The 25,700-nt window shown below is 48.3% G+C and overlaps 1 protein-coding gene across 4 annotated transcripts in view; it reads right to left on the bottom strand.

Annotated features, from left to right (window-relative positions):
• jbug (filamin-type immunoglobulin domains fbug) overlaps positions 1-25,700 on the bottom strand; it is a 495,234-nt gene that overhangs the window by 308,457 nt on the left and 161,077 nt on the right. For all 4 annotated transcript variants that reach the window (XM_070088188.1, XM_070088189.1, XM_070088185.1 and 1 more), the window contains one exon: positions 22,985-23,172. In XM_070088188.1, coding sequence (XP_069944289.1) covers positions 22,985-23,172 — 188 coding nt within the window. The remainder of the gene's footprint in view (positions 1-22,984; positions 23,173-25,700) is intronic.

Raw genomic sequence — 25,700 nt, forward strand, 5'->3', positions numbered from 1 at the left:
GCTACATCACTACACTGTGTGACGCCTGCTACATCACTACACTGTGTGACGCCTGCTACATCACTACACTCTGTGACGCCTGCTACATCACTACACTGTGACGCCTGCTACACCATTACACTGTGTGACGCCTAATATACCCCTACACTTTGTGACGCCTGCTACACCACTACACTGTGTGACGCCTAATATACCCCTACACTGTGTGACGACTGCTACATCACTACACTGTGTGACGCCTGCTACATCACTACACTGTGTGACGCCTAATATACCCCTACACTGTGTGACGCCTGCTACATCACTACACTGTGTGACGCCTAATATACCCCTACACTGTGTGACGCCTGCTACACCACTACACTGTGTGACGCCTAATATACCCCTACACTGTGTGACGCCTGCTACATCACTACACTGTGTGACGCCTGCTACATCACTACACTGTGTGACGCCTGCTACATCACTACACTGTGTGACGCCTGCTACATCACTACACTGTGTGACGCCTGCTACATCACTACACTGTGACGCCTGATACACCACTACACTGTGTGACGCCTGCTACATCACTACACTGTGTGACGCCTGCTACATCACTACACTGTGTGACGCCTGCTACATCACTACACTGTGTGACGCCTGCTACATCACTACACTGTGACGCCTGATACACCACTACACTGTGTGACGCCTGCTACATCACTACACTGTGTGACGCCTGCTACATCACTACACTGTGTGACGACTGCTACATCACTACACTGTGTGACGCCTGCTACACCACTACACTGTGTGACGCCTGATATACCACTACACTGTGTGACGCCTGCTACATCACTACACTGTGTGACGCCTGCTACATCACTACACTGTGTGACGCCTGATATACCACAACACTGTGTGACGCCTGCTACATCACTACACTGTGTGACGCCTGCTACATCACTACACTGTGTGACGCCTGATACACCACTACACTGTGTCACGCCTGATACACAACTACACTGTGTGACGCCTGCTACATCACTACACTGTGTGACGCCTGATACACCACTACACTGTGTGACGCCTGATACCACTACACTGTGTGACGCCTGATACACCACTAAACTGTGTGACGCCTGATACACCGCTACACTGTGTGACGCCTGCTACACCACTACACTGTGTGACGCCTGATACACCACTACACTGTGTGACGCCTGCTACATCACTACACTGTGTGACGCCTGCTACACCACTACACTGTGTGACGCGTGCCACACCACTACACTGTGTGACGCCTGCTACATCACTACACTATGTGGCGCCTGCTACATCACTACACTGTGTGACGCCTGCTACACCACTACACTGTGTGACGCCTGATACACCACTACACTGTGTAACGCCTGATACACCACTACAGTGTGTGACGCCTGATACACCACTACAATGTGTGACGCCTGATACACCACTACAATGTGTGACGCCTGATACACCACTACAATGTGTGACGCCTGATACACCACTACAATGTGTGACGCCTGATACACCACTACAATGTGTGACGCCTGATACACCACTACAATGTGTGACGCCTGATACACCACTACACTGTGTGACGCCTGATACACCACTACAATGTGTGACGCCTGATACACCACTACAATGTGTGACGCCTGATACACCACTACACTGTGTGACGCCTGATACACCACTACAATGTGTGACGCCTGATACACCACTACACTGTGTGACGCCTGATACACCACTACACTGTGTGACGCCTGATACACCACTACAATGTGTGACGCCTGATACACCACTACACTGTGTGACGCGTGATACACCACTACACTGTGTGACGCGTGATACACCACTACACTGTGTGACGCTTCTACACCACTACACTATGTGACGCCTGATACACCACTACACTGTGTGACGCCTGATACACCACTACACTGTGTGACGCCTGCTACATCACTGCACTGTGTGACGCCTGCTACACCACTACACTGACCGCTTACTCACTACCATACCATCTCACACACACACACACACACACACACACACACACACACACACACTCTCACGCACACTCGCATACACACACACACAAGAAGAGGCAGGGCCAGGAGCTGAGTCTCGACCCCTGCAACCACAATTAGGTGAGTACACTCTCTCATACACACACACACACACACACACACACACACACACACACACACACACACACACACTCACATACACACACGCATTCTCTCTCTCACACACACACACACACACTCTCACATACACGCATTCTCTCTCACACACACACACACACGAGTTGAATGGGAGAAGCCAGACTATAAACGGGGGGACTACACAGGTTTGAGGAACTTCCTGCGGGAGGTTCAGTGGGACAGAGAACTGGTAGGAAAGTCAGTAAACGAAATGATGGAATATGTAACAACAAAATGCAAGGAGGCAGAGGAAAGGCTTTTTCCCAAGGGCAACAGAAATAATGGGAAGACCAGAACGAGCCCCTGGTTTACCCGACGGTGTAAGGAGGCAAAAACTAAGTGCAATAGAGAATGGAAAAAGTACAGGAGGCGAAGAACACAGGAAAATAAGGAGATTAGTCGAAGAGCCAGGAACGAGTATGCACAGGTAAGGAGGGAGGCCCAGCGACAGTATGAAAATGATATAGCATCGAAGGTCAAGTCTGACCCAAAACTGATGTACAGCCACATTAGGAGGAAGACAACAGTCAAAAACCAGGTGATCAGGCTGAGGAAAGAAGGTGGGGAACTCACACGAAACGATCACGAGGTATGCGAGGAGCTCAACATGAGATTTAAGAAAGTATTCACAGTGGAGACAGGAATGACTCTCAGGAAACAGCACAGATGGGAACACCAACAGGGAATGTACCAACAGGTGCTGGATGACATACAAACAACGGAGGAGGAGGTGAAGAAGCTGCTAAGTGACCTCGATACCTCAAAGACGAGGGGTCTGGACATCTCCCCGTGGGTCCTTAGAGAAGGAGCAGAGACGCTGTGTGTGCCACTAACCACAATCTTCAATACATCCCTTGAAACTGGGCAACTACCTGAGGTATGGAAGACGGCAAATGTAGTTCCCATTTTTAAGAAAGGAGACAGAAACGAGGCACTAAACTACAGACCAGTCTCTCTGACGTGTATAGTATGCAAAGTCATGGAGAAGATTATCAGAAGAGTGGTGGAGCGCCTGGAACAGAACAAGATTATGAACAACAACCAGCACGGATTCGTGGAAGACAAATCCTGGGTCACAAACCATCTGGAGTTTTATAACAAGGTAACAGAAATAAGACACGAGAGAGAGGGGTGGGTTGATTGCATTTTCCTGGACTGCAGGAAGGTCTTCGACACAGTTCCTCACAAGAGATTAGTGCAGAAGCTGGAGGATCAGGCGCTTGTAACAGGGAGGGCGCTGCAATGGATCAGAGAATACCTGACAGGGAGGCAACAACGAGACATGGTACGTGATAAGGTATTACAGTGGATGCCTGTGACGAGCGGGGTCCCACAGGGGTCAGTTCTAGGACCAGTGCTATTTTTGATGTATGTGAATGACATAAGAACATAACATAAGAACGAAGGAACACTGCAGAAGGCCTACTGGCCCATGCGAGGCAGGTCCAAGTCTCCTACCGGCTTAAGCCAATGCACCCAACCTAGTCAGGTCAGGTCACATTGACTTAAGGGAGGAACACGGCACCGACCTGGTAGCACAAGCTATCAGGTCTAACTCACACCCACCCACATCTACTCATGTATTTATCCAACCTATTTTTAAAGCTACACAACGTTCTGGCCTCTATAACGGTACTTGGGAGTTTGTTCCACTCATCCACAACTCTATTACCAAACCAGTACTTTCCTATATCCTTCCTGAATCTGAATTTTTCCAACTTAAAACCATTGCTGCGAGTCCTGTCTAGGCTAGATATTTTCAGCACACTATTTACATCCCCTTTATTTATTCCTGTCTTCCATTTATACACCTCAATCATATCCCCCCTAATTCTACGTCTTTCTAGAGAGTGCAGTTTCAGGGTCCTTAGTCTATCCTCATAGGGAAGGTTTCTGATACATGGGATCAACTTTGTCATCCTCCTTTGTACATTTTCCAGAGAATTTATATCCATTCTGTAATACGGTGACCAAAACTGTGCAGCATAATCTAAATGAGGCCTAACCAAGGATGTATAGAGTTGAAGAACAACCTGAGGACTCCTATTATTTATACTTCTTGATATGAAGCCAAGGATTCTATTAGCTTTATTGCGAACACTTATGCACTGTTGTCTTGGTTTCAGATTACTGCTAACCAGAACTCCTAAATCTTTTTCGCAATCCGTAATATTAAGATCTACATTATTTAGTTTATATGTGGCATGGTTATTGTCCTGTCCAACATTTAGGACTTTGCATTTGTCTATATTAAACTGCATCTGCCACTTCTCCGACCACTGCATCAGTCTATTCAAATCTTCCTGGAGTGCTCGAATGTCCTCGTCAGAATGAATTCGACGGCCTATTTTGGTGTCATCGGCAAACTTGCCGATGTCGCTCTTTATGCCCTCATCTATGTCGTTTATGTAGATTGTGAACAGCAGGGGGCCCAACACTGACCCCTGATGGAAGAGATAGACTCTGCAGTGTCCCTTTTTGCAGATGATGTGAAGCTAATCAAATCAAATCAAGTTTATTCTCTATAAGGGTTACAATGTGGGGTTTACAGGATTTGGATATATTGTGTAGTTTACATGTTATAAAATACTAATTACAGAGGGGGCCACTAGGACACCTAGCATGGCTAGGCATTTCGGGCAGACTTAGATTAATTCTTAACATTAAATCATTACAGATTATGGTATTAAGTCTAGGCGACTACATTATAATTTATGAGTTTAGCAATGTGAATGCTTTTGTTTTGGCACAATACAAGGTGTCTATATTGGAGTATCATAGGCAAATATGACTAGTTAGGATTCATTATTTTAAGATTAAGATTAGTATTTCTGTGTTTATAGTCAGTGGGTGAGTGAGTGTAATTGTGAACCACCAGGTGGTTATCTTGTAGTTAGTTGTTGGGGTGTATCAGGGAGATAAGATATTTTCTAACTGTAGTTTTGAAAGTGATGAATGTGTCTGCAGTTCTAGAGTTTTCAGGTAGGGTGTTCCAGATTTTAGGTCCTTTGAAATACATTGAATTTTTGTAAAGGTTTAGTCGGACACGGGGAATGTCATAGAGATGTTTGTGTCTGGTGTTATGCCTGTGGATCCTGTCACAACTATCAAGAAAGCGTTTTAGGTCAAGGTTAATAGTGGAATTTAAGGTCCTGTAGATATAGATTGCACAGTAGTAAGTGTGGATGTACTGAACAGGGAGTAAGTTTAGATCTATGAAGAGTGGGGGAGGGTTGTTGCCAGGGATGGGATTTAGTGATTATTCTTACTGCAGCTTTTTGTTGGGTTATTATTGGCTTTAGGTGTGTTGCTGCAGTTGAACCCCAAGCACAGATAGCATAGGTGAGGTATGGATATATAAGTGAATGGTATAGTGTGAGAAGGGCAGTTTTGCGGCATGTAGTATCGTATCTTGGAGAGGATCCCCACCGTTTTGGATACTTTTTTTGCGTTGGATATGAGTGCTGAAATTTAGGTTGTTGTCGGCATGAAGATTGGGGAGTGGCAAAGAAGACCGCAGACAGAGTATAGGCTAGGTGGACAAAGGCTGCAAACCTAACTCAAGGAGAAAGATCTTGGGGTGACCAAAACACTGAGCACGTCTCCGGAGGCACACATCAACCAGGTAACTGCTGCAGCATATGGGCGCCTGGAAAACCTGAGAATAGCGTTCAGATACCTTAGTAAGGAATCGTTCAAGACACTGTACACTGTGTACGTCAGGCCCATACTGGAGTACGCAGCACCAGTTTGGAACCCACATCTGGTCAAGAACGTCAAGAAATTCGAGAAAGTACAAAGGTTTGCAACACGGCTAGTTCCAGAGCTAAGTGGAATGTCCTACAAAGAAAGGTTAAGGGAAATTGGCCTGACGGCACTGGTGGACAGGAGGGTCAGGGGAGACATGATAACGTCATATAAAATACTGCGAGGAATAGACAAGGTGGACAAAGACAGGATGTTCCAGGGAGGGGACACAGAAACAAGATGTCACAGTTGAAAGTTGAAGAATCAGATGAGTAATAGTGACGTTAGGAAATATTCCTTCAGTCAGAGAGTTGTCAGGCAGTGGAATAGCCTAGAAAGTGACGTAGTGGAGGCGGGAACCATACATAGTTTAAAGACGAGGTTTGATAAAACTCATGGAGCAGGGAGAGAGAGGGCCCAGTAGCAACCAGCGAAGAGGCGGGGCCAGGAGCTAAGACTCGACCCCTGCAACCACAAATAGGTGAGTAAAATAGGTGAGTACACACACACACACACACACACACACACACATACACACACACACACACACACACACACACACACACACACACACACACATGGCCAAAGACTGCAAACCTCGCTCAAGGAAAAAGATCTTGGGGTGAGTATAACACCAGGCACATCTCCTGAAGCGCACATCAACCAAATAACTGCTGCAGCATATGGGCGCCTGGCAAACCTCAGAACAGCATTCCGACATCTTAATAAGGAATCGTTCAGGGACCTGTACACCGTGTACGTTAGGCCCATATTGGAGTATGCGGCACCAGTTTGGAACCCACACCTAGCCAAGCACGTAAAGAAACTAGAGAAAGTGCAAAGGTTTGCAACAAGACTAGTCCCAGAGCTATAGGGTATGTCCTACGAGGAGAGGTTAAGGGAAATCAACCTGACGACACTGGAGGACAGGAGAGATAGGGGGGACATGATAACGACATACAAAATACTGAGAGGAATTGACAAGGTGGACAGAGACAGAATGTGCCAGAGATGGGACACAGCAACAAGGGGACACAGTTGGAAGTTGAAGACACAGATGAATCACAGGGATGTTAGGAAGTATTTCTTCAGCCACAGAGTAGTCAGGAGGTGGAATAGTTTGGGAAGCGATGTAGTGGAGGCAGGATCCATACATAGCTTTAAGCAGAGGTATGATAAAGCTTAAGGTTCAGGGAGAGTGACCTAGTAGCAACCAGTGAAGAGGCGGGGCCAGGAGCTAGGACGCGACCCCTACAACCTCAACTAGGTGAGTACACAAACACACACACAAACACACACATACACACATACACACACACACACACACATACACACACACACACATACACACACACACATTGAGGACATCACTTACGAGAGGCCCCTTGGAGCTAGCGATCACGTGGTTCTGAGTTTTGATTATATAGTAGAGTTACAAGTGGAGAAGGTAACAGGAACTGAAGGGGACAGGCCAAACTATAAAAGGGGGGACTACACAGGTATGAGAAACTTCCTGCAGGAGGTTCAGTGGGACAGAGAAATGGTAGGAAAATCAGTAAACGAGATGATGGAATATGTGGCAACAAAGTGCAAGGAGGCAGAGGAAAGTTTTGTTCCCAAGGGAAACAGAAATAATAGGAAGACCAAAACGAGTCCTTGGTTTACCCGAAGGTGTAGGGAGGCAAAAACTAAGTGCAACAGAGAATGGAAAAGGTACAGGAGGCATAGGACCCAGGAAAACAAGGAGATTAGTAGAAGAGCCAGAAACGAGTATGCACAGATAAGGAGGGAGGCCCAGCGACAGTATGAAAACGACATAGCATCGAAAGTCAAATCTGACCCGAAACTGCTGTATAGCCACATTAGGAGGAAGACAACAGTCAAGGACCAGGTGATAAGGCTGAGGAAAGAAGGTGGAGAACTCACAAGAAACGATCAAGAGGTATGTGAGGAGCTCAACACGAGATTTAAGGAAGTATTTACAGTAGAGACAGGAAGGACTCTGGGGGGACAGACCAGATGGGGACACCAGCAAGGAATACACCAACAAGTGTTGGACGACATACATACAGATGAGGAGGAGGTGAAGAAACTGCTAAGGGACATCGATACCTCAAAGGCAATGGGACCGGACAACATCTCCCCGTGGGTCCCTAGAGAGGGAGCAGATATGTTGTGCGTGCCACTTACCACAATCTTCAAAACGTCCCTGGAAACTGGGCCACTGCCTGAGGTATGGAAGACGGCAAATGTAGTTCCCATTTTTAAAAAAGGAGACAGAAAAGAGGCACTAAACTATAGACCTGTGTCATTGACGTGTATAGTATGCAAAAATTATGGAGAAGATTATCAGGAGGAGAGTGGTGGAGCACCTGGAACGGAACAAGAGTATAAATGCCAACCAGCACGAATTCACGGAAGGCAAATCCTGCGTCACAAACCTTCTGGAGTTTTATGATAAAATAACAGAAGTAAGACACGAGAGAGAGGGGTGGGTTGATTGCATCTTCTTGGACTGCAAGAAGGCCTTTGACACAGTTCCTCACAAGAGATTAGTGCAGAAGCTAGAGCATCAGGTGCATATAACAGGAAGGGCACTGCAATGGATCAGAGAATACCTGACAGGGAGGCAACAACGAATCATGGTACGTAATGATGTATCACAGTGGGCACCTGTGACGAGCGGGGTCCCACAGGGGTCGGTCCTAGGACCAGTGCTATTTTTGGTATATGTGAACGACATGACGGAAGGGTTAGACTCAGAAGTGTCCCTGTTTGCAGATGATGTGAAGTTAATGAGGAGAATTAAATCCGATGAGGACCAGGCAGGACTTCAAAGAGACCTGGACAGACTGGACACCTGGTCCAGCAAATGGCTTTTCGAATTTAATCCTGCCAAATGCAAAGTCATAAAGATAGGGGAAGGGCACAGAAGACCACAGACGGAGTATAGGCTAGGTGGCCAAAGACTGCAAACCTCACTCAAGGAGAAAGATCTTGGGGTGAGTATAACACCGAGCATGTCTCCGGAAGCACACATCAATCAGATAACTGCTGCAGCATATGGGCGCCTGGCAAACCTGAGAACAGCATTCCGATACCTTAGTAAGGAATCATTCAAGACACTGTACACCGTGTACGTCAGGCCCATACTGGAGTATGCAGCACCTGTTTGGAACCCGCACTTGATAAAGCACGTCAAGAAACTAGAGAAAGTACAAAGGTTTGCGACAAGGTTAGTTCCAGAGCTAAGGGGAATGTCCTATGAAGAAAGATTAAGGGAAATCGGCCTGACGACACTGGAGGACAGGAGGGTCAGGGGAGACATGATAACGACATATAAAATACTGCGTGGAATAGACAAGGTGGACAAAGACAGGATGTTCCAGGGAGGGGACACAGAAACAAGAGGCCACAATTGGAAGTTGAAGACACAAATGAGTCAGAGAGATAGTAGGAAGTATTTCTTCAGTCATAGAGTTGTAAGGCAGTGGAATAGCCTAGAAAATGACGTAGTGGAGGCAGGAACCATACACAGTTTTAAGACGAGGTTTGATAAAGCTCATGGAGCGGGGAGAGAGAGGGCCTAGTAGCAACCGGTGAAGAGGCGGGGCCAGGAGCTAGGACTCGACCCCTGCAACCACAAATAGGCGAGTACAAATAGGTGAGTACATACACATACACACACACACACACACACACACACACACACAGAATATTTCAAAGTTTCTTTCACAAGATTTAAGGAAACATTTTGAGAGTATCAGCGTCCGTGAGTGTGGTGGCGTCCGTGGCTGTGTGGTGGCGTCCGTGGCTGTGTGGTGGTGTCCGTGGCTGTGTGGTGGCGTCCGTGTGTGGTGGCGTCCGTGTGGTGGCGTCCGTGGCTGTGGTGGTGGCATCCGTGGCTGTGGTGTCCGTGGCTGTGTGGTGGCGTCTGTGGCTGTGGTGGTGGCGTCCGTGGCTGTGGTGGTGGCGTCCGTGGCTGTGGTGTCCGTGGCTGTGTGGTGGCGTCCGTGGCTGTGGTGGTGGCGTCCGTGGCTGTGGTGGCGTCCGTGGCTGTGGTGGTGGCGTCCGGGGCTGTGGTGGTGTCCGTGGCTGTGTGGTGGCGTCCGTGGCTGTGGTGGTGGCTTCCGTGGCTGTGTGGTGGCGTCCGTGGCTGTGGTGGTGTCTGTGGCTGTGTGGTGGCGTCCGTGGCTGTGGTGTCCGTGGCTGTGTGGTGGCGTCCGTGGCTGTGTCCGTGGCTGTGTGGTGGCGTCCGTGGCTGTGGTGGCGTCCGTGGCTGTGGTGGTGGCGTCCGGGGCTGTGGTGGTGTCCGTGGCTGTGTGGTGGCGTCCGTGGCTGTGGTGGTGGCGTCCGTGGCTGTGTGGTGGCGTCCGTGGCTGTGGTGGTGTCTGTGGCTGTGTGGTGGCGTCCGTGGCTGTGGTGTCCGTGGCTGTGTGGTGGCGTCCGTGGCTGTGTCCGTGGCTGTGTGGTGGCGTCCGTGGCTGTGGTGGCGTCCGTGGCTGTGTGGTGGCGTCCGTGGCTGTGGTGGTGGCGTCCGTGGCTGTGTGGTGGCGTCCGTGGCTGTGGTGGTGTCTGTGGCTGTGTGGTGGCGTCCGTGGCTGTGGTGTCCGTGGCTGTGTGGTGGCGTACGTGGCTGTGGTGGCGTCCGTGGCTGTGTGGTGGCGTCCGTGGCTGTGTTGTGGCGCCCGTGGCTGTGTCCGTGGCTGTGTGGTGGCGTCCGTGGCTGTGGTGTCCGTGGCTGTGTGGTGGCGTACGTGGCTGTGGTGGCGTCCGTGGCTGTGTGGTGGCGTCCGTGGCTGTGTTGTGGCGCCCGTGGCTGTGTCCGTGGCTGTGTGGTGGCGTCCGTGGCTGTGGTGGTGTCCGTGGCTGTGTGGCGGCGTCCGTGGCTGTGTGGTGGCGTCCGTGGCTGTGGTGGTGGTGTCCGTGGCTGTGTGGTGGCGTCCGTGGCTGTGGTGGTGTCCGTGGCTGTGTGGTGGCGTCCGTGGCTGTGGTGGTGGCGTTCGTGGCTGTGTGGTGGCGTCCGTGGCTGTGGTGTCTGTGGCTGTGTGGTGGCGTCCGCGGCTGTGGTGGTGGTGTCCGTGGCTGTGTGGTGGCGTCCGTGGCTGTGGTGATGGTGTCCGTGGCTGGGTGGTGGCGTCCGTGGTTGTGGTGGTGGCGTCCGTGGCTGTGGTGGTGGCGTCCGTGGCTATGGTGGTGTCTGTGGCTGTGTGGTGGCGTCCGTGGCTGTGGTGGCGACCGTGGCTGTGTGGTGGCGACCGTGGCTGTGTTGGTGTCCTTGGCTGTGTGGTGGCGTCCGTGGCTGTGTGGTGGCGTCCGTGGCTGTGTGGTGGCGTCCGTGGCTGTGTCCGTGGCTGTGTGGTGGCGTCCCTGGCTGTGTCCGTGGCTGTGTGGTGGCGTCCGTGGCTGTGTCCGTGGCTGTGTGGTGGCGTCCGTGGCTGTGGTGTCCGTGGCTGTGGTGTCCGTGGCTGTGGTGTCCGTGGCTGTGTGGTGGCGTCCGTGGCTGTGGTGGTGGTGTCCGTGGCTGTGTGGTATCGTCCGTGGCTGTGGTGGTGGCGTCCGTGGCTGTGGTGGTGGCGTTCGTGGCTGTGGTGGCGGCGTTCGTGGCTGTGTGGTGGCGTCCGTGGCTGTGGTGTCTGTGGCTGTGTGGTGGCGTCCGCGGCTGTGGTGGTGGTGTCCGTGGCTGTGTGGTGGCGTCCGTGGCTGTGGTGGTGGTGTCGGTGGCTGTGTGGTGGGGTCCGTGGGTGTGGTGGTGGCGTCTGTGGCTGTGGTGGTGGCGTCCGTGGCTATGGTGGTGTCCGTGGCTGTGTGGTGGCGTCCGTGGCTGTGGTGGTGTCCGTGGCTGTGTGGTGGCGACCGTGGCTGTGATGGTGTCCGTGGCTGTGTGGTGGCGTCCGTGGCTGTGTGGTGGCGTCCGTGGCTGTGTCCGTGGCTGTGTGGTGGCGTCCGTGGCTGTGTGGTGGCGTCCGTGGCTGTGTCCGTGGCTGTGTGGTGGCGTCCGTGGCTGTGTCCGTGGCTGTGTGGTGGCGTCCGTGGCTGTGGCGGCGTCCGTGGCTGTGGTGTCCGTGGCTGTGTGGTGGCGTCCGTGGCTGTGGTGGTGGTGTCCGTGGCTGTGTGGCGGCGTCCGTGGCTGTGTGGTGGCGTCCGTGGCTGTGGTGGTGTCCGTGGCTGTGTGGTATCGTCCGTGCTGTGTGGTATCGTCCGTGGCTGTGGTGGTGGCGTCCGTGGCTGTGGTGGTGGCGTCCGTGGCTGTGGTGGTGGCGTCCGTGGCTGTGGTGGTGGTGTCCATGGTGGTGGTGTTCACTACAGGCTAGTGATGTTATGAGCAACCTGAGAAAAGTGCTGACGCAGGCCACTGTGTGGGCGAAACGTTGTCAATTATGGGAAAAATAAATATGTAAATGAAGCCAAAGACGTGTGAGACGTTGAGAGAGAAGGAATGTACCAGCACCACTGTGGCATGCAAAGAGTACGTAACCTTTATTCGGCGCATGGACACACCCTCATTTACAGGCTATCTCCCCCAACCAGCGAACCAGGTTGCTAAGAGTTGATGATGGGGCCCCATCGTTCAACTAGTGACCAGGTTCTAGCCAATAAGAAGGTGGGATTGGCAATCGCAGAGGTTATGTGGATACCGCTCTCCTGTCTGCCCTTGTCATTCCCATTCTAGAGCTGGTTGAAGCACGGTCTGCTATCTTGTGGCTTCTATTTCTGCCTTGCTTACCGTGGAGTGCACTATATTTATCACTGTACATAGTGTACATATTGCTGTTCTAAATTGGTGAAGGATAATATAAGTCTAAACTTTTTCTACTGTGTTTATTTGCTCCCATTACACCTGGGATAACAGGCCATTTGAAATCCTGGGTTGTAATATGGGGGCCTGTCCGGGAGCTGGACTTAGAGAAACGGTTGAGCTTAGGGTGAAGCTTGTAGCAGGAACATTGTGTAGCTTGCTGTTTCGCTTCGCTTTACAAATTTTGCGTGTCAGTTGCTTATGATCAGCCTTGCTATTGTGTGATCGTTCAACAGCTCGCTACTAGCTTGTTCAGTGTGCTCGCTTCGCTACGGTCAATCTTGTGTGCAGTCGGCTTTGCTTGTATGCGTATTCTGCAATCGTACTGTGCATAGCTAAGCGTGTTCTGCAAATTAACGTGTTATGTTGGGGTATTCGTACTGTGCATAGCGAATAACTTATGCCACCTAGACGAGTCAGACGCCTGGTGTCGGCATATACTTTGCATAACCTACCTAAATTGTCCCTACAGCGTTGTTGGCAAATTGCTCGTTCCATTGGCATTCCCTATAAACGCACTCTCACAGCTGCGCAACTGCGTTCACTTATTGCTGACATACTTATTGAAGAAGAGATGGCACATCAAACTCCTCCCTCTACGGGAGCTAGGGAAAAAACTCTTATGTTCTCGCATGAGGAAGATGATACACCTACGGAGCAAAATGGTCAGTATGGTGCAGCTGGGTTGTCTCGAGGTGAATCAGCGTCGTTGGCACTTGAGCTGGCAAAAATCACGCTGGAGCAAACTAGGGAACAGAGAGCATTCGCAAGGGAAGAATTTGATAGGGAAAGAGAAAGGAGGCAGTTTTCGCATTCTGTAAACGATTTCAGTTTACAAAAAGCAGTACAGCTTGTTCCCCGCTTCAATGAGGCCGAACCAGAGCAATTTTTCGAAAGCTTCGAAAATCAGGCTCGAGCCTTGAGGTGGCCGGAACAGCACTGGGCAGCGTTGGTTCATACAGCATTATTGGGTAAGGCACAGGAATTTACGTCGGTATTAACTGACGCTGAATTCTCTGATTATCAAGTAGTGAAGACCACAGTGTTGGGAGCATATACATGTATCCCAGCTAAATATCGTAAGACCTTCAAATTGAACAGGCGGCAGCTTGGTCAATCCCTGGTGGACTTTGTGAGACAGCAAACCAAAGCTTTTACCAGCTGGTATAAAGCGAGTGGTGTCTCTAACTTTGAGGAGCTGGTGCAGCTTATTCTGATTGATAACCTGCTGGAGTCTGTGGGACCAGAGGTTCGTGTCTTTCTGCAGGATCGTGACTTGACCACTGCATTGGAGGCGGCCAGGTTGGCTGATACCTTCGAAACGAACCGCTCCTTGTCCGAGCGGTCCCGTCTCTCTTTTCAACAGTCTGGCGTGAGCAGAGATCGACAACATTGGAGAATGAAGTGCCAGCCGGAGGGAGAGCGTCTACGTCATCCAACCAAGTCACCTGGTGAGCCACGCTTCTCAACATATGGTCCCCCTGCGGAGAGGCAAACTACTTATGGAGCATCTCGACAACAATATCCAGAGAGGCACCAGCCAGAACGACACCACTTGCAACGTCATCAGGGAGTAAAGGGCAAGCCTGTCGTTTGCTTCAGGTGCAATAAAGTAGGTCACATCAGTTCCAACTGCCCCCAAAAACCTCAACCCATCGGGAAAATCTCTAATATCCCTAGTAACATGTCCCCTAGAGAAGTAGAAAAAGGTATGGCCCCTTATTATTGCGAAAGTCTTATTTCCCTTCAGGAAAACTCAGAACCAACTAAAGTAAATACCTTTAGAGATACTGGAGCATATTGCTCACTTGTCAGAGAAGGAATATTACCCCTTTCAGAGAATACTTCCTTGAATTCCTCAGTTTTATTGGAAGCCTATGGAGGAGCTATATATTCTGTTCCTTTGCATAAAATTTATGTACAGTGCAAATATTACACTGGGTACTTGACTGTAGGTATCTCAAAAGGATTTCCCATGAAAAATGCCATGTTATTACTGGGTAATAACATTACTACTGTTACTTCGTGTCCTGAACCTATAATGATTAATGCTTCTCCAGTGTTGGCCATAACTCGGGCAACATCCCAAGGGTTGTCTGGGGAGAATGTTGACCTATCCTTGGACGACTCCGATCTCGGAATAGCCACGTTGTTTTATGAGACACACCGGCCGGAGTCTCGTAAATCAAGTGAACAGACCCCGATCAAGCCTTCCTATTCCCAGGTTGCAGGATTGCCAGATGTCTCTGTTTCCATGCCCGAGGGACTGTCCTTCCGGGAGGAACAACGAAAGGACCCTTCTTTAAAATTCGCTTTTCAGGCAGCCATGGGTAAATCCTCTTTGGGTCATCCAGTCAAGTATGAAGTTAAAAATGATTATTTGGTTTGCACTGAGACTGGTAAGGAGATAGAGGGCCGGCAATTATACGACAGGTTAGTGGTTCCAACCAAGTATAGACCTCAGATATTAAATATAGCTCATAATACGTCATTAGGAGGTCACTTAGGAATTACAAAAACCTTGTATAGAATCACAAAAGAATTTTATTGGCCAAAATTAAAGAAAGATGTGAAGAATCATATTAGGTGTTGCCGAGAATGTCAGCAAGTTGGAAAACCTGGACATTCCATTAAACCTGCACCTCTCCAACCCATACCTGCTGATGGAGAACCTTTTGCAGATTTAATTATAGATTGTGTAGGTCCACTACCTAAGTCAAAGTCTGGAAATCAGTATTTATTTACAATTATGGATAAAGTAACCAGATATCCTGAAGCGATCCCAATGCGTAGTATCAATACTAAAGCTATTCTCAAAGCTTTAACAAAATTCATTTCTTGTTTTGGCATTCCTAAAACTATACAAAGTGATCAAGGTACTAACTTCACTGCCAAAGCATTTAGGGAAGTATTAACTAGGTTAGGGATAATTCACAACTTATCCACTGCCTATCACCCTCAGTCCCAAGGCGCCTTGGAAAGATTCCACCAAACATTAAAAACAATGATGAGAAGTTTTTGCATGCACTTTCCGACAGATTGGGATGAATCTCTACCGTTGTTGCTGTTCTCAGTACGAGAGACGGTGCAAGAGTCTACAGGGTATAGTCCGTTTGAGCTGATCTTTGGGCACAATGTACGAGGTCCTCTTCGGGTGCTCAAAGAAGGATGGATGGGAGAAGACGTAAGCTCAGCACTCTACAACCCGTCTTCAAGGTTGCAGGTGGCACGTGAGTTAGCCACGGCTAACCTAAAGATAGCTCAAAGTAAGATGAAACAGAGGTATGACAGAAGTGCACAATTCCGCTCCTTCCATCCAGGAGACAAGGTGTTGGTGCAGGAACCTATACCTGGCCACACCTTGAAAGCTAGATTTACGGGACCTATGCAGATAGTAAGTAGATTATCTGATTTAAATTATGTGGTAGCTCCCATTGATAAGACCTCAAAAACAAAAACTTACCACATTAATCAAATCAAGGCCTTTCATACACCAGATAAAGTCCCAGTAATGACTCTGTCCTCTACCTCTGAGGACGACTCTGACTCTTTGCACTCTATCTCTGAAATTAATACTAAACTTTCAAATTCTGTCCTCCTCAAGGATCCTAGCCCGTTAATGGATGGATTATCTGAAATACAAGCAACCAATTTAACTGAGCTTCTACAGTCATATCCTAATATTTTTTCGGATGTGCCGAAAAAATGTACGTTAGGTTACCATGATGTAGATGTGGGAAAATCTAAACCAATTAAACTCTCCCCCTACAGAGCTAATCCTGAAAAGCAAAGGCTACTTCAGCAGGAAGTAGACTTCTTGTTAGAACATGGTTTAGTGGAGGAGTCATCTAGTCCATGGGCTTCACCGTGCATCCTAGTAAAAAAGGCTGATGGAGGGTTTCGTATGTGCACAGACTACCGTAAAGTGAACGAGGTCACAATCACAGATGCTTACCCTCTTCCTCGTCTGGATGACGTAATTGACTTTGTGGGTAAGGCTACTTTTGTGTCCAAATTAGATCTCCTTAAAGGTTACTATCAGGTACCTTTGACAGATAAGGCGAAGGAAATCTCTGCCTTCGTAATTCCAGGAGGTCATTATCAGTATACAGTTACCCCCTTCGGAATGAAAAATTCCCCCTCTTCATTCCAGAAACTCGTCCATCAGGCTATTAAAGGACTTGAAGGCACGGCAGCATACCTAGATGATATTGTTGTGGTGTCTGATACTTGGGATCAACACCTACTTAGACTTAAAGCTCTGTTTGAGACCTTTAAGAATTCCCAATTAACAGTTAATTTATCTAAATCTTCCTTTGGCCAGGCCACTGTCACTTTTCTAGGCCATGAAGTAGGTAGTGGTAATGTTGCACCTAAACTTGCTAAAGTTCTTTCGATTAAAGATTATCCAGTTCCTCATGATAGGAAATCTCTTCAACGTTTCCTAGGCATGATAGGATTTTACAGAAGATTCTGTAAGAATTTCTCAGATATTGTAGCCCCTCTTACCTCTCTTACCAGTCATAAAGTTCCCTTTAATTGGACGTCAGATTGTAACACTGCTTTTAATAAAGCAAAAAGATTATTGTGCTCTGCACCCATTCTCCTGTCTCCAGACTTCTCCAAACCTTTTTCATTACAGGTTGATGCTTGTGAGTCTGGGGTTGGGGCGGTACTATTACAAATCGGGAACAAGGAGCTGCAGCCAATCGCATACTTTTCAGCTAAGTTCCAGCCACATCAGAGAGCTTACTCTACCATTGAAAAAGAAGCCCTCGCGCTGGTAATGGCTTTGGAACATTTCGATGTTTATGTGGGCCAGACATCGCAGGTGGTCACAGTCTACAGTGATCACAACCCGTTAGTCTATCTCCAAGCCATGAAGAATCACAACACAAGGCTTATGCGTTGGACGCTCAGGCTGCAGCCCTACAACCTAAAAATAAATTATATTGCCGGCAAAGAAAATGTGTTGGCAGACTCTTTGTCAAGAGTCTAGTTTAATATTTTATTTAGGTTAGGATGTATTTGTGGTAACCCCCCTTTCAAGCTCTTTTTTTTATCCCCTGATGTGGGGGTTTTTTTTAGTGAGGGGATACGGGCTACCGTCCGCTTGTATCTTGGACCTATGTTGGCCTATCTGACTGCTGTCTCACTCTGAGTTTAGGGTTTGGCTTTTGGTCACTAGGAAAGCTGAGCTCTATCTAAGAGTTGGATGGTGGAGAGGATAGGCGGTCCCATTATTTCGTGCCATGGCGGCACGGTTACCACTGGGAGGTGGCAGCCTAATCCTGAGCCTTCTCGGGGGTGGGGGTGTGGCATGCAAAGAGTACGTAACCTTTATTCGGCGCATGGACACACCCTCATTTACAGGCTATCTCCCCCAACCAGCGAACCAGGTTGCTAAGAGTTGATGATGGGGCCCCATCGTTCAACTAGTGACCAGGTTCTAGCCAATAAGAAGGTGGGATTGGCAATCGCAGAGGTTATGTGGATACCGCTCTCCTGTCTGCCCTTGTCATTCCCATTCTAGAGCTGGTTGAAGCACGGTCTGCTATCTTGTGGCTTCTATTTCTGCCTTGCTTACCGTGGAGTGCACTATATTTATCACTGTACATAGTGTACATATTGCTGTTCTAAATTGGTGAAGGATAATATAAGTCTAAACTTTTTCTACTGTGTTTATTTGCTCCCATTACACCTGGGATAACAGGCCATTTGAAATCCTAGGTTGTAATAACCACCAGTCGTGGTGGTGCTGGTACTAGCACCACCAGTCGTGGTGGTGCTGGTACTAGCACCACCAGTCGTGGTGGTGCTAGTGCTGGTACTAGCACCACCACCAGTCGTGGTGGTGCTAGTGCTGGTACTAGCATCACCACCAGTCGTGGTGGTCGTGCTGGTACTAGAACCAGAGGTGATTCTGGAGGTACTAACACCACCAGTGAGGATCGTGGAGGTATTAGCACTACCTGTGAGGATCGTGGAGGTTCTAGCACCACCTGTGAGGATCGTGGAGGTGCTAACACCGCCTGTGAGGATCGTGGAGGTATTAGCACTACCTGTGAGGATCGTGGAGGTTCTAGCACCACCTGTGAGGATCGTGGAGGAATTAGAACCACCTGTGAGGATCATGGAGGTGCTAGCATCACCTGTGAGGATCGTGGAGGTGCTAGCACCACCTGTGAGGATCGTGGAGGTGCTAGCACCACCTGTGAGGATCGTGGAGGTTCTAGCACCATCTTTGAGGATCGTGGAGGTGTTAGTACCATCTGTGATGATCGTGGAGGTGTTAGCACCACCTGTGAGGATCGTGGAGGTGTTGGCACCACCTGTGAGGATCGTGAAGGTATTAGCACCATCTTTAAGGATCGTGGAGGTTCTAGCACCACCTGTGAGGATCGTGGAAGTGTTAGCACCATCTGTAATGATCTTGTATGTTCTAGCACCATCTGTGATAATCGTGGAGGTGTTAGCACCACCTGTGAGGATCGTGGAGGTGTTAGCACCACCTGTGAAGATCGTGGAGGTGTTAGCACTACCTGTGAGGATCGTGGAGGTTCTAGCACCACCTGTGAGGATCGTGGAGGTTTTAGCACCACCTGTGAGGATCGTGGAGGTTCTAGCACCATCTGAGGATCTTGGAGGTGTTAGCACCACCTCTGAGGATCGTGGAGGTCCTAGCACCACCTGTGAGGATCGTGGAGATTCTAGCACCACCTGTGAGGATCGTGGAGGTTTTAGCACCACCTGTGACGATCTTGGAGGTGTTAGGGCCACCTGTGAGGATCGTGGAGGTGTTAGCACCACCTGTGAGGATCGAGAAGGTGGTAGCACCACCTGTGAGGATCGTGGAGGTTCTAGCACCACCTGTAAGGATCGTGAAGGTGTTAGCTTCACCTGTGAGGATCGTGGAGGTGTTAGCACCACCTGTGAGGATCTTGGAGGTGTTAGAACCACCTGTGAGGACGTAGAGGTGTTAGCACCACCTGTGAGGATCATGTAGGTGCTAGCACCGCCTGTGAGGATTGTGGAGGTGCTAGCACCATCTGTAAGGATCGTGGAGGTGGTAGGACCACCTGTGAGGGTCGTGGGGGTTCTAGCACCACCTGTGAAGATCGTGGGGGTTCTAGCACCATCTCTGAGAATCGTGGAGGTGTTTGCACCACCTGTGAGGATCGTGGGGGTTCTAACACCACCTGTGAGAATCGTGAAGGTGCTAGCACCACTTGCGAGGATCGTGGGGGTTCTAGCATCACCTATGAGGATCGTGGGGTGTTCTAGCACCACCTGTGAAAATCGTGGGGTGTTCTAGCACCACCTGTGAAAATCGTGGGGTGTTCTAGCACCACCTGTGAAAATCGTAGGGTGTTCTAGCACCACCTGTGAAAATCGTGGAGGTTTTATCAGCACTTGTGAGGATCGTGGTGATAGTACCACTGACAATGTGATATTGAACGCAGACAGTTTTCAGTTGCTACGTTATGGAAGGAGTGAAGATACAATAACAAGATGGGAGTACAACACAAACTGAAAATCATTCAAGAGAACGTAATTCTAATGTGAGAGACCTGAGAGTGATAATGTCACATCTCACGTTCAAGGAGCACAGCAAAGTTACTATTGAAACTAAAAGGATAGTGATAGGTCGGATAACTAGAACTTTCAAAACAAAAGATGCCAAGCCAATGACAAGTCAGTCATACTCTCCAGACTGGAATATTGCTGAGTACTAACGGTCTCCTTCGAGGCAGACGGAACTGCAGAAATGGAACATGTACAGAGAACGTTCATAGTTCGTATAAACTCAGACAAGGCGCCAACATCCTCCCTTCATACATATGGGGACTTACCTTAGGAGTCTATAAAGGGGAACGCGATAAATTCAACAAATCAGTTCCTTATTAACCGGGCTGTGGTGAATACGCTGGACTGTGGGCACCGACAGACTGATCAGTTAGGCCAACAACCAAGAAGCCTGGTCTGGGACCGGGGCGCGGGGGCAGTGATCTCCAGAAGACTACAGGTAACTGGTGATAAACATTATCCTAGCATTCCTAGTTTCCCACCACCCCTGCTGTACACAGGTACTACCACCCCTGCTGTACACAGGTACTACCACCCCTGCTGTACACAGGTACTACCACCCCTGCTGTACACAGGTACTACCACCCCTGCTGTACATAGGTACTACCACCCCTGCTGTACACAGGTACTACCACCCCTGCTGTACACAGGTACTACCACCCCTGCTGTACACAGGTACTACCACCCCTGCTGTACACAGGTACTACCACCCCTGCTGTACACAGGTACTACAACCCCTGCTGTACACAGGTACTACCACCCCTGCTGTACACAGGTACTACCACCCCTGCTGTACACAGGTACTACCACCCCTGCTGTACATAGGTACTACCACCCCTGCTGTACACAGGTACTACCACCCCAGCTGTACACAGGTACTACCACCCCTGCTGTACACAGGTACTACCACCCCAGCTGTACACAGGTACTACCACCCATGCTGTACAAAGGTACTACCACCCTTGCTGTACACAGGTACTACCACCCCTGCTGTACACAGGTACTACCACCCCTGCTGTACACAGGTACTACCACCCCTGCTGTACACAGGTACTACCACCCCTGCTGTACACAGGTACTACCACCCCTGCTGTACATAGGTACTACCACCCCTGCTGTACACAGGTACTACCACCCCTGCTGTACATAGGTACTACCACCCCTGCTGTACACAGGTACTACCACCCCTGCTGTACATAGGTACTACCACCCCTGCTGTACACAGGTACCACCGGTCCTGCTGTACATAGGTACTACAACCACCCCGGCTGCACACAGGTACTACTACCACATCTGCTGTACACAGTTACTACTACCACCCCTCCACTACACAGGTGACGCCGGCACCACAGGCACCTCCACATACACAGGTACTCATAACGGACAGCGTGAGAACTTTGTTCGCAGACTCATTAACTACCGTTATATCCTACAGTAGGACCTACTGTAGAGAAAAATTATGTACTTTCAGTCTTACTTGGGGAAAATTGAATTAACTGTGACCTGTGTACAGGTCCCAATTTCTGAGCATCGCATCTGATTAGTTTCAACCCTTCAGTGTTGCAACTTGATAATGCAACTTCCGAGCGGCTTCAAACTTAATGTGCTGGTGTATTTTAGGATAATGGTCTCTCTGAGATAACAAGAGACTGCCTTGTTAGCTGACCTTCACAGCTGGTGTTTCTTAATAGAAGGTTACAAATAGAACTGATCTGTGTACGTCCTAATTTACTACTAATCGTGTGTATTGACGTTCAAGGACCGTGGTTATGCAATACTGGGATACCATTCTTGGATCAATGACGTACAGGGGACTGTGGTTATGCAATACTGGTATACCATTCTTGGATCAATGACGTACAGGGGACTGTGGTTATGCAATACTGGGATACCATTCTTGAATCACTGACGTACAGGTGACTGTGGTTATGCAATACTGGTATACCATTCTTGGATCAATGACGTACAGGGGACTGTGGTTATGCAATACTGGGATACCATTCTTGGATCAATGACGTACAGGTGACTGTGGTTATGCAATACTGGTATACCATTCTTGGATCAATGACGTACAGGGGACTGTGGTTATGCAATACTGGGATACCATTCTCGGATCAATGACGTACAGGGGACTGTGGTTATGCAATACTGGGATACCATTCTCGGATCACTGACTTACAGGGGACTGTGGTTACGCAATATTGGGATACCATTCTCGGATCAATGACGTACAGGGGACTGTGGTTATGCAATACTGGGATACCATTCTCGGATCACTGACTTACAGGGGACTGTGGTTACGCAATATTGGGATACCATTCTCGGATCAATGACGTACAGGGGACTGTGGTTATGCAATACTGGGATACCATTCTCGGATCACTGACTTACAGGGGACTGTGGTTACGCAATATTGGGATACCATTCTCGGATCAATGACGTACAGGGGACTGTGGTTATGCAATACTGGGATACCATTCTCGGATCAATGACGTACAGGGGACTGTGGTTATGCAATACTGGGATACCATTCTCGGATCAATGACGTACAGGGGACTGTGGTTATGCAATACACTGATACCTTTCTGGGATCGCGCAGTGACTGATTCATCTAGTTAATAGAGGAGTTGAGACTTACCGGGTTGTTGACCCTGACGTTGTCAAGGTCACACTTGACAGCGACGGTGTCAGCAGGAGAGTCCCTGGGTCTGATCCACTGGTAGTGAGCAATGTAACCCATGTTAGCCAGGGACTCCACGTCTTGTCTAGCCATGTCTGCCGCCGCCAACACTGGCTCCACGCCCAGCTTCCTCCCTCCCTCGATACCTGAAAAACACATGTTTACATAACAATGTGTAAAAAACCACAGAAAGGGGGGTTGAATGATAGCTCTAGGTCTTTCGTGTTGCAATCAACACATCAGGAGCTTGCAATGTTGCAGAACAGAGGAGGTCCAAACAAATACGTTCAGAGTTTTTTGCTCGTGCAAAATATATATATATATATATATATATATATATATATATATATATATATATATATATATATATATATATATATATATATATATATATATATATATATATTTCAACAAGTCGGCCGTCTCCCACCGAGGCAGGGTGACCCAAAATGAAAGAAAATCCCCAAAAAGAAAATACTTTCATCATCATTCAACACTTTCACATCACTCACACATAATCACTGTTTTTGCAGAGGCGCTCAGAATACAACAGTTTAGAAGTATATACGTATAAAATTATACAATACGTCCCTCCAAACTGCCAATATCTCAAACTCCTCCTTTAGAGTGCAGGCATTGTACTTCCCATTTCCTGTACTCAAGTTTGGCTATACAAAAGTAACTGGTTTCCCTGAATCCCTTCACTAAATATTACCCTGCTCACAATCCAACAGATCGTCAGGTCCCAAATACCATTTGTCTCCATTCACTCCTATCTAACACGCTCACGCACGCTTGCTGGAAGTCCAAGCCCCTCGCCCACACCTCCTCCTTTACCCCCTCCCTCCAACCTTTTCAAGGACGACCCCTAACCCGCATTCCTTCCCCTACAGATTTATACGCTCTCCATGTCATTCTACTTTGATCCATTCTCTCTAAATGACCAAACCACCTCAACAACCCCTCTTCAGCCCTCTGATACTTTTATTAACTCCACACCTTCTCATAATTTCCACACTCCGAATTTTCTGCATAATATTTACACCACACATTGCCCTTAGACAGGACATCTCCACTGCCTCCAACCGTCTCCTCGCTGCTGCATTTACCACCCAAGCTTCACACCCATATAAGAGTGTTGGTACTACTGTACTTTCATACATTCCCTTCTTTGCCTCCATAGATAATATTTTTTGACTCCACATATACCTCAACGCACCACTCACCTTTTTTCCCTCATCAATTCTATGATTAACCTCATCCTTCATAAATCCATCCGCCGACACGTCACCTCCCAAGTATCTGAAAACATTCACTTCTTCCATACTCCTCCTCCCAAATTTGATATCTAATTTTTCTTTATCTAAATCATTTGATACCCTCATCACCTTACTCTTTTCTATGTTCACTTTCAACTTTCTACCTTTACACACACTCCCAAACTAGTCCACTTCTTGGCAATTTTCTTCTTATTCTTTTTAGTAATTATTACAGGAAAAGGGGTTACTAGCCCATTGTTCCCGGCATTTTAGTTGACTTTTACAACACGCATGACTTACCGAGGAAACATTCTTATTCCACTTCCCCACGGATATATATATATATATATATATATATATATATATATATATATATATATTTTTTTTTTTTTTTTTTTTTTTTTATTATCACACCGGCCGATTCCCACCAAGGCAGGGTGGCCCGAAAAAGAAAAACTTTCACCATCATTCACTCCATCACTGTCTTGCCAGAAGGGTGCTTTACACTACAGTTTTTAAACTGCAACATTAACACCCCTCCTTCAGAGTGCAGGCACTGTACTTCCCATCTCCAGGACTCAAGTCCGGCCTGCCGGTTTCCCTGAATCCCTTCATAAATGTTACTTTGCTCACACTCCAACAGCACGTCAAGTATTAAAAACCATTTGTCTCCATTCACTCCTATCAAACACGCTCACGCATGCCTGCTGGAAGTCCAAGCCCCTCGCACACAAAACCTCCTTTACCCCCTCCCTCCAACCCTTCCTAGGCCGACCCCTACCCCGCCTTCCTTCCACTACAGACTGATACACTCTTGAAGTCATTCTGTTTCGCTCCATTCTCTCTACATGTCCGAACCACCTCAACAACCCTTCCTCAGCCCTCTGGACAACAGTTTTGGTAATCCCGCACCTCCTCCTAACTTCCAAACTACGAATTCTCTGCATTATATTCACACCACACATTGCCCTCAGACATGACATCTCCACTGCCTCCAGCCTTCTCCTCGCTGCAACATTCATCACCCACGCTTCACACCCATATAAGAGCGTTGGTAAAACTATACTCTCATACATTCCCCTCTTTGCCTCCAAGGACAAAGTTCTTTGTCTCCACAGACTCCTAAGTGCACCACTCACTCTTTTTCCCTCATCAATTCTATGATTCACCTCATCTTTCATAGACCCATCTGCTGACACGTCCACTCCCAAATATCTGAATACGTTCACCTCCTCCATACTCTCTCCCTCCAATCTGATATTCAATCTTTCATCACCTAATCTTTTTGTTATCCTCATAACCTTACTCTTTCCTGTATTCACCTTTAATTTTCTTCTTTTGCACACCCTACCAAATTCATCCACCAATCTCTGCAACTTCTCTTCAGAATCTCCCAAGAGCACAGTGTCATCAGC

Source organism: Cherax quadricarinatus, chromosome 24, assembly GCF_038502225.1.
Source record: "Cherax quadricarinatus isolate ZL_2023a chromosome 24, ASM3850222v1, whole genome shotgun sequence".
In the NCBI taxonomy this organism is placed as follows: domain Eukaryota; kingdom Metazoa; phylum Arthropoda; class Malacostraca; order Decapoda; family Parastacidae; genus Cherax; species Cherax quadricarinatus.